Consider the following 8337-nt stretch of genomic DNA (forward strand, 5'->3'; position numbering starts at 1 on the left):
AAAAAAAAAAAAAAAAAAAAAAAGGAAAGTGCCCTCACAAGTGCTTTGTGATTAAAACCCAAAATGTGGAAGTGAGCCAACATTGCTGTTCCCTGTTTTGTGGGAAAACTGTGAAGTAAAAGTGAAACTTGGCACTGCCATCCAGCATCATCACCAAAGTTCATGGTGCTGATGCAATAGGTTCTGGTTTGATAAGCAGATGCATGGCTTTGATTAGACAGGCTTTCTTCCTTAGAAATCACAGAAYGGTTTGAGTTGGAAAGGATCTTAAGGACTGCTGAAGTACTTTGTAATGCCTGTTCTTAGATGCCCACATCTACTTTCCAGCCTGCAAACTGAAGAAAACTGTTTTTCAAGCTGGTCTTTTCACCTGGTGTCTGCCTCAGACTTGTTCATTGCTAGAAAAAATGTTGTTGTCCCATCCTATGGTTCACTGAACTACTTCAGAAGTAACACTTCTTTCTGAGATATTTACCACTTCCAAATATTTATGGATTTCTGCTCTTTCCTGRTGCTTCCAAACATCCCCCAGCCCACATAATAGATTTGAATTTGACTTATAATTAACCTTTGAATCTTCTTCTCTTTCACAAACACACTTCTAAGAATAGTAGAGCTTGGAMCTGGCTGTAGCGTTGCACACACATTAGCCCTAAACAAAACCCCTGTTACCTTGCTTGTGTGAGGCATTTATATGATCTCTGATTTCTACACCTTGTTCTCTATCTCAAGTAGGTTTTTTTTTAGCACAGTTCTCCTCATCCAGTCTAGAGAAAAGACAAAAAGCATCTCTATCAACTCTGCAGTGCTTGAAACATTCCCAAAGACATTGTGGTGCTGAAGGTGCAACACAGGAATTTAGACAAATTTGGGGCCAGCAACTGATGGCCTYTGTAATCCTGCACCTGATTTACACCCAAGAGCATCTCTTCCCTTTAGAGCTGCACCATGAAAATTCAGCTTCCCAGAGAAGGTGAAGACATCCCTGGTCATTGTAGAGAGGGTTCTGTAAATTAAGGCCTATAATTAAAATAAATAACACTGAAAAACATGTTTGCCTGGGATAAAATGTACTGGTGGATTGCATCAATAGGTTTTACAGGGCAAGTACAGAACATCTACACAAATTTCCTCTTAGTCTGAATGGAATATATAGGGTTAACACTCAGAGTCAGCTTTGAACAATCACAGAAACACAGAAAAATAGTCCAAAAAGAAGATCTTGACAGGTCATGCAGTTCATCACCATGTGTTTGGGCAGGATCAGCTGGGCAAAAGGTCCTGAAAAGTGGCTGTCTAATCTGTTCTCTGAGTTTCTCAGTGATAACAAATCAACGTCCTTCCAGGGCAATCTATACTTGAATTTGCTGCTGGTAGAAAGCTTGCTTTACTATCCAAATTACTGCAAATTAAATGAAAAATACTTTGCAATGTTCTGCTTTGCCATTCTGCCCTGACATTTCATAGCCCTTTAAGATGCTACAGTAGCATGTAGGAGCCAGAAGTACACTGTGCTAGGCGCTGTTCAGGTGCCAGATGTAACTGGGATGTATTTTCCAGTTACCAAGCTAACAGTAAAAAAAAAAAAAACAAACAAACCCAAAGGAAATGAGAATAAGCACAAGAACAGAGGTCGTAAGTTCCAGGAGATTTATACCTTGATGGCACCAGTGTTTGCTGACGTACCCACTGACCACCTACACACACTGTCGTGTGCTACACCTTTATCTCGGGAGCAAGCCACAGGTCACCGGTATCCTTAGCAGCAGTTAAAAATACACAGGCACAATGGCTGCATCCTATAGTTTCAGGGAAAGATTTGGGAAAGTGCACGGTCGTGACGCAAGTCCGTGATGCAGGTTTGATCCCACTGGTTAAAACTCCAGCACACGAGAACTTTTCCCTCACCTCAGCACTGAATTTCAATYCCAGAAATTAGCTTTTTATCGTTTACAGTGTCAGGATATGCAGCCTGTGCCCTTTAAATCATCTCTAAGAATAAGAATAGGTTATGTTCTTTCTAATAAGGGRTCCTGCTGCTATAGCAAGCTGCCCTCTACATCCCTCACTCAGGTTATTGATTACATGCCAAAGCCACTTCCTCCTGYAGGTGAATCAGCTGAGAAATGGCAGCGCTGACAATGAGTGTTTCATGTACAGCTCATCACCCTGAAGTGCCACAGTTTTTTGGTGTGTTATGATCCATAACCCAATTACAGGCTGCTTCATTTTTCAAGGGTATGAGCTCACATGTGCRCGTACGCATCCACATTTATTTTGTGAATGCAAACACTCTCAGTACCTGCACTGCCTTCCAAAACATTGCCTCCTGTTCCTGTTTGCAAATAAATTGTGTCCTATGTGTCATCCTAGAAGTAGCTGGATTTATGGGAAGGGTGAGATGGCCAGCTTCTCATAGGATCATRGCAAAAGAAAGCTTTGAAGGGAGAAGCTGAGTCTTTTGCGTTTTGATCACTGAAGTAGAACTGATGAACCTGGACTTCATTGTTTTGCATGCAGACCTCTTACAGATTTCCAAGAAGATGGTATTGAAATACACTTTTGTTTGAAAGTCAAAAGTAACTTGGAGTCACTGGTCATAATAAAAATAAATAGATTTAAAGTCATAAGTCATAAAGGCACAGACAATTTAAGAGAAAAATAAAAACCTTTTGAAAACAAAAAACAAACCTCAAAAATATTATGGAAATGCAACCTGAGACTGGGCTCATTTCACCTGATGTTGGCTGAAGACAGTGAGAAGACACAGACACGTCCAGAGAGGAATTCAGCCCTTCTCTCCTAAAGCTTTGCACCTTGTGGCCACCTTGGCTCATCACCTAGGGGTGATGCTCAATGAAGCGCTAYTGCCTTCCACTCTAAGAAGGATTCAATTGGTAGTCAAAAGCAATCAGTGACATTTTAGGTGCCCTAGGGATCCTGGCTGCCCTTCAGCTGTTCCTCCACAAATCTCAGGGGTGCTGTAGGTCCTGTGTTACAGCTGGCACTTCCCTGTGCATGTCTCAGGTGCCATGAATAGGAGTTGGCCAAGGTCAACTGTCTCTTGCTGTAGGTGGCAACTAAATTCCTGAGTTTTAACACTCTGGTGTCATTGAGAAGTCTGGTGCTATGACAATAAAACCATTYAATTTAAGGTGATGCTGTCAAGATCCTGCTTTTGTTCTTGATCTGGTGGTCACCTGTTCCCACAACCAGGCAGCTCAGATTTTGAGCTGCTCAGTTCAGCTCCCTGCTGCCCTCCAGACAGCCTCAAACAAGCCCCAACCTCCACAAGGAGGCCAGTGGGACTCTGGGAATAGAGCCAAGTTAGGAAGAGAGACTGAGACTCCGGCAATACCAGAGCAGCTCAGACTTTGCAAAGTTGTCAAAAGATAAGAAAAACTGAAGATGTTTTTCTACAGTGTGGTAACAAAATAAATCTTTCTCCATGACTCCCATTCTCCTCCTCTTTGCTCCAATTACAACAGAAGGGGCTGAGCTGGTTGTTTCTCCGGTTTAGTTTTGGAATTTTGTCTTATTCCAGTGGCAGGAAAAGCATGGTTTCTTTTCAGTGCCAGACACATTCTGGTTTTCCAGCCACAAGAAGAATTGTCCTGAATGGATTACACTTCCCACTGACCARTCTCAAAGGCAGGGGCTTGAATTTTCACAGGCTTGGAAGAAAGTTTTTTGATTCCAGCCCTGTGATCTCTGCATGACAGGAACATCTGAAGACACTCCAGAAGGATATAGTTGAATAGTTTTACCKTTTCCAAGCCTCTGCATGTTAAATGTCTCCTGGATGCATTGCACAGTCCCCTTCTAAGCCTAAGGGTTAAGCATCGTCAAGAAATGTGATTGGGTTGATTTCGTTCCAATCCTGTATTCCTACATTCTGTCAGCTTGTATGACCAAAAAGGGTCTGGGCCTTTAAACCCAACTTGGAAGAAGGGGCAGGGGCAGTGTGGGCAGTCTAAAAGCGGGGGCAGCCTTGCAGCCGGGGACTTTTTGACCTCAGCATGGTTGCTGCGGGAGTCCTTGATTGCTGTGTGCCGTGGAGTTACATGTTGCAGTTTAGCTAGCTCGTGTTTGTCAGCTTGGGCAAACAGTTTTTCCCTCGACTGCCACCTCCTTCTCCGACTTGGGTGATTTTGTTTCTGGAGCAATTCGGCAGCCAGCAGGGACAAGTGGCACTGCTCCGTCTCATCCTGGACTCCAGAAGAAGCCAAGCTGGCGACAGAAAAAAACACGGAGCCCTCTGTTACAAATACACAGTGAGGACTGCCACAAGGTTGCCACTGTTACCTGAGCGGTCAGGTGGACGTTTTTTCTTTTGTTTCTTTTTATCCCGGGGACAAGGGCCACCATCTTTTCTCCGCACCACCTGGTCAAGCGGTTTGTTGGGCGAGGGGGCTGCATGTGTTCCTGAGTTTTAAATATCTAACAGTCACTTTTTAATCTGTGTCCTGTGGGCACTGTGTTTTGTTAATAAACTACTTTTTTTCTCTTCACTTTTGCCTGAACATCTAATTCATATTTATGGAAAAAAAAAAAAAAATATCAAATTTTTCACTTCAGAGGAAACATTTACTCTGTAACATTTTTCTCTGAAAATATTGTCTTAAACSGAGACAAAATGTCTGTGATCGGTCAGAATCGGGGGGAAAAGAGCAGGGGAAATGTAAACTTCACACTGAAATAGATGTGAGTAGAATCCTTTCTGCTGCCCAGGATACATTATGGCATGACCTTTTAAAAAGGACAGAGCTCTAACAGCAGCTCCCAGCCATCACAAGGGCTTCTTGAGACCAAAACCTGAACTTCCCTCTGGTTTCTTGGCCCTACACCAGTGTGAGCTGCAGCTGATGCCAGTTCTGTATATTCAGTGAGCAATTCTGTGTGGCAGGCGCAGAGAACAGAGTGATACCTTCCAAAAGCTGGACAGGAATTGCACCTTCACTTAATAATGTGCTTTGGAGCAATGTCCACAGATACAGAGCCAGGGAGAAGCTCACAGTGAGCAGCAGCAGTGCCTCCCTGCATATTCCTCATTGGACTCCATGTCATATGCATAGGCTGACCTGCATTTTTGTCACACCATGGGCTGGCCCAGTTCATGAGGCTGCTGCAGTAAATTTTCCATTGGTCTTCTAATCAGCAAATTTCTCTCTCCTTGTTTGCTTTGTTTCTCCTTCTTCCACCTCATGTTTTGCAAAAACAAAAATGCAGAAGGAGAGATGAAAACCCTGGCTAAAGAGCAAGCATGCCCAGGCACCAAGCACGATTAGCTCTCTGCCTGAGGACCAAAACCACCCTCCATGACTGCAGTAAGCCCAGCAAACACCCAGAAGTAGCTCATCAGACTTCTCTGATCCCTGCTTCCTACCTCTTTTCTGTTTGCTGCTCCACTGCTTGACCTGTTCAAGCCCATGATCTGGGCTTTTACTCCAATCCATGACCCAGGAAAGTGTTTCTGACTATTAGAAGTTCAGGGTATATTGAGTTTTTTTCTGTATTTTTGTTGTTGTTCAGCTTTGTACTTTTACTTGTGTCTAAGAAAACCAGATGCAAGAGATCACTAGAGAATCCTCTGAAGGTATGCAAGGAACAACCTCAAGCTTGTGACACTGGGTAAGTCACTTTTTTCTTGATGCTGGGGAGAAATTTACCAGCTTTTCCAGCTCCTACCATGGATATTAGTCTGATATATGCTAGATTATGCTGGATAAACCCTCACCATCCATATTAATACCCACTCTGGCTGTGATTATTGATCATCCAGCAGGAAGGTGATGCACTGCAAGCACACAGGAGTGATGCTGATGTATTCAGAAGGCATTCAGCTGGTTAATGGAGTGCATCTCCAAGTGCATCCATCTTTCAATCATTTCAATCATGACTTCCTGCAAGGCTGCAGGTTTCCCTCAGGAGTCATCAGACCTTCTGCTTTTCCTTTTACAGGGCTGACAAGAAATCCCTTCATACTCCTCTGCCCTGCCACGGAAGGGGAGGGCACCTTCACTCTGAWGGTTTAAAAAGGGGCCCCTGAACATGTAGGAAGGAGACCTTGTGACACATCATCCCAAGGAAAGAAGCCTGAAGGTTTGTCACCAAGGCAAGTATGAAGGTAAGAGAATTTTTTGGTGTGGAGGAAACATTAAGTTTGCAATTAATGTTTTGTATTTTTTTAATGTGAGCGCAATATTTAGGAGCTGCAGGGGGGCTTAAATTTTTTCCTTAAAAATAACCTGAAAGAAATATACACATAGATATATTATGCATATTTTCAAAAAACACCAGTAGCACAACATGCTCTCAATCCTGAATTAAAAAAAAAAAAGCAAAACACTGTGAAACACAAAGTTAGAGGCTGTGCTGTCTATCACTGTTATCCACACATGAATAACAACATGGTCTGTGTGAACAAGCAGAGGTGCAACTTGTGCACAGAGGATTCATGCTTAATGCTTCCATCTGCATGTGCTGCACCAGTGAGCAAACTCCAGGAATTGAAGAAGCCTGTCCTGTGACTTGTGTTAATCGTGGTTGATATTGATAGGATGCTAAGTTTAAAAAACTTTTTTCTTTTTCTTTTTTTTTTTTTTTTTTTTTTTTACCTGGGGAAGTGGGAATTTGGTCTCCTGGATTGTTTGTTTGTTTGTAATGACAAGCACCTTACATTAACTTGTCTACAGCTTGGTAAAATCAAGATAGACTTCGTACCATCTTTACCCATTAGTTTGTACATTATTCTCATTTCTGGAGGTTCTGATGCTCTTGTAAATAGGAGCACAGCAGGTGCTTGCCTTGGCAGTAGTTCTCACCAGGATGGAATGGATTTGATCTAATTGTTCTGCTTAACATTAGTCCTCTGATCAGATCAGTGTGCACTGCAACACCCCCTGAGCAAGAGGARGTTTGGCAGCAAGACAGGGACAAAGGGTGGCTGGAAACACCCTCAAATTTAGATGTGAGGTTGGGAGGATATACAGATGTGAAAGGCKTTTCCTGCACCTTGTGGTTCTCTGTTGTGCACAGGGGCTGCATAAACTCACAGTGTCTGTCCTGGCCCTGTTCCTGGCTGCATCCTTCATTTCCTTSTCCCGGAGTGCCCCTCAGGTGAGCTCAGGCTGAAGGCCATGAAGCTCAGAGGTTGGTGCCATTAAGTATTTGCAATAATTAGCAGTGGCATGGAATGTTGACATGTCTCTCCTTTTTTTTTTTTTTTTTTTTTTTTTTTGCATAAAGGCTCATTTCCAAAGGAGGAACTGGACTCCTCAGGCCATGCTCTATTTGAAGGGTGCACGTAAGTCCCAAGCTCTTTCCATTTTAAGGAGATACTTTTCTCCACCCCTGGATGATTCCTTGGTTCCACACAAACAGTGAATCCTGAGGATGCTGTGGAGGTAGCAGTCCTGAGGCTTTCAGAGTTGTGCTAATTGCACAGTGCTAATAACATCACAGCTTCAGTTCCTGTACAGGCCATTCCCTTCAGAGCTGGACCCAAGGGTCCTTCCCACTCAGAATGTGCTGTGATTCTGTGCTTAGTTATTTCTTCGAGTCTCTGAAACAGTTGCATTGCCAATATTTTTTTTAAGAAATCAAATAAAAAGGAAAAGCAAGTGTTAGAAGAAAAAAAGAAAAGAAAATGCTGAAAATGTATAATATATAATACATATATATATTGAAGCTTGATTGTAAAACCTACTGGAAAAGAAGTTTCCTCATCTGAAATAGTCCTAAAAGGAGGTTAAGACATTCTGGATATGGTCGTGATTTCTTATTCCACTCAGGCTTTATTAAAACATCTTCTCAAGCAAGAGGAGAACACACATTCCTGGTTCARGCATCTTGCAGCAAAGTCAGTATTAAAACCAAAACCAACCTCTTCTAAGGAGAACTTAGATGTCAGTGTTATCAAAATTATGTTGTTAAGGTTGTATGAATGAAATTGTGAGTTTCTACTGTTCATCCAGAGTTAAAGAAAAATTAMATATGAAAGATAAAATTTAGAGATGAAGAAAGATTTTGCCATTCAATCCAAATCATAAAGTTTAATGGAAATATTATTATGCAAATTTGTATTGTGAATTGTTGATCTAAAATTAAAAGCAATCAGGGAGTGTAGGTATTAAGAGAGGAAAAAAAAAGGCTCACTGTAAATTAGAAAAAAAATGGGTCATAATCCTGAGAGAAATGCAAAAGGGAGGCAATACAAATAATAGCAACACAGAATAAATATGAGCTCCAAACAACTGTAAATATAACTAAAAGTTCTAGGGGCATTAATACAATTATTTCTAGTCACAAAAGCAAAGAATTTGACCCTTTTTTGGT

The 8337-nt window shown here is 42.0% G+C and overlaps 2 protein-coding genes across 2 annotated transcripts in view; one reads left to right on the top strand and one right to left on the bottom strand.

Annotated features, from left to right (window-relative positions):
- The window catches only part of IRAG2 (inositol 1,4,5-triphosphate receptor associated 2), a 43316-nt gene extending 38897 nt beyond the window's left edge, over positions 1–4419 (bottom strand). The window contains exon 1 of the mRNA XM_057370572.1: positions 4306–4419. Within this exon, the coding sequence (XP_057226555.1) occupies positions 4306–4419 (114 nt within the window). The remainder of the gene's footprint in view (positions 1–4305) is intronic.
- Positions 4420–4981: 562 nt separating this feature from the next.
- The window catches only part of SPX (spexin hormone), a 5755-nt gene continuing 2399 nt past the window's right edge, over positions 4982–8337 (top strand). The window contains exons 1-4 of the mRNA XM_057370573.1: positions 4982–5016; positions 5533–5631; positions 6969–7119; positions 7249–7306. Coding sequence (XP_057226556.1) covers positions 4982–5016; positions 5533–5631; positions 6969–7119; positions 7249–7306 — 343 coding nt within the window. The remainder of the gene's footprint in view (positions 5017–5532; positions 5632–6968; positions 7120–7248; positions 7307–8337) is intronic.

Source organism: Malurus melanocephalus, unplaced genomic scaffold (assembly GCF_030028575.1).
Source record: "Malurus melanocephalus ecotype Western Australia unplaced genomic scaffold, MMel_1.1 scaffold_128, whole genome shotgun sequence".
NCBI lineage: Eukaryota > Metazoa > Chordata > Aves > Passeriformes > Maluridae > Malurus > Malurus melanocephalus.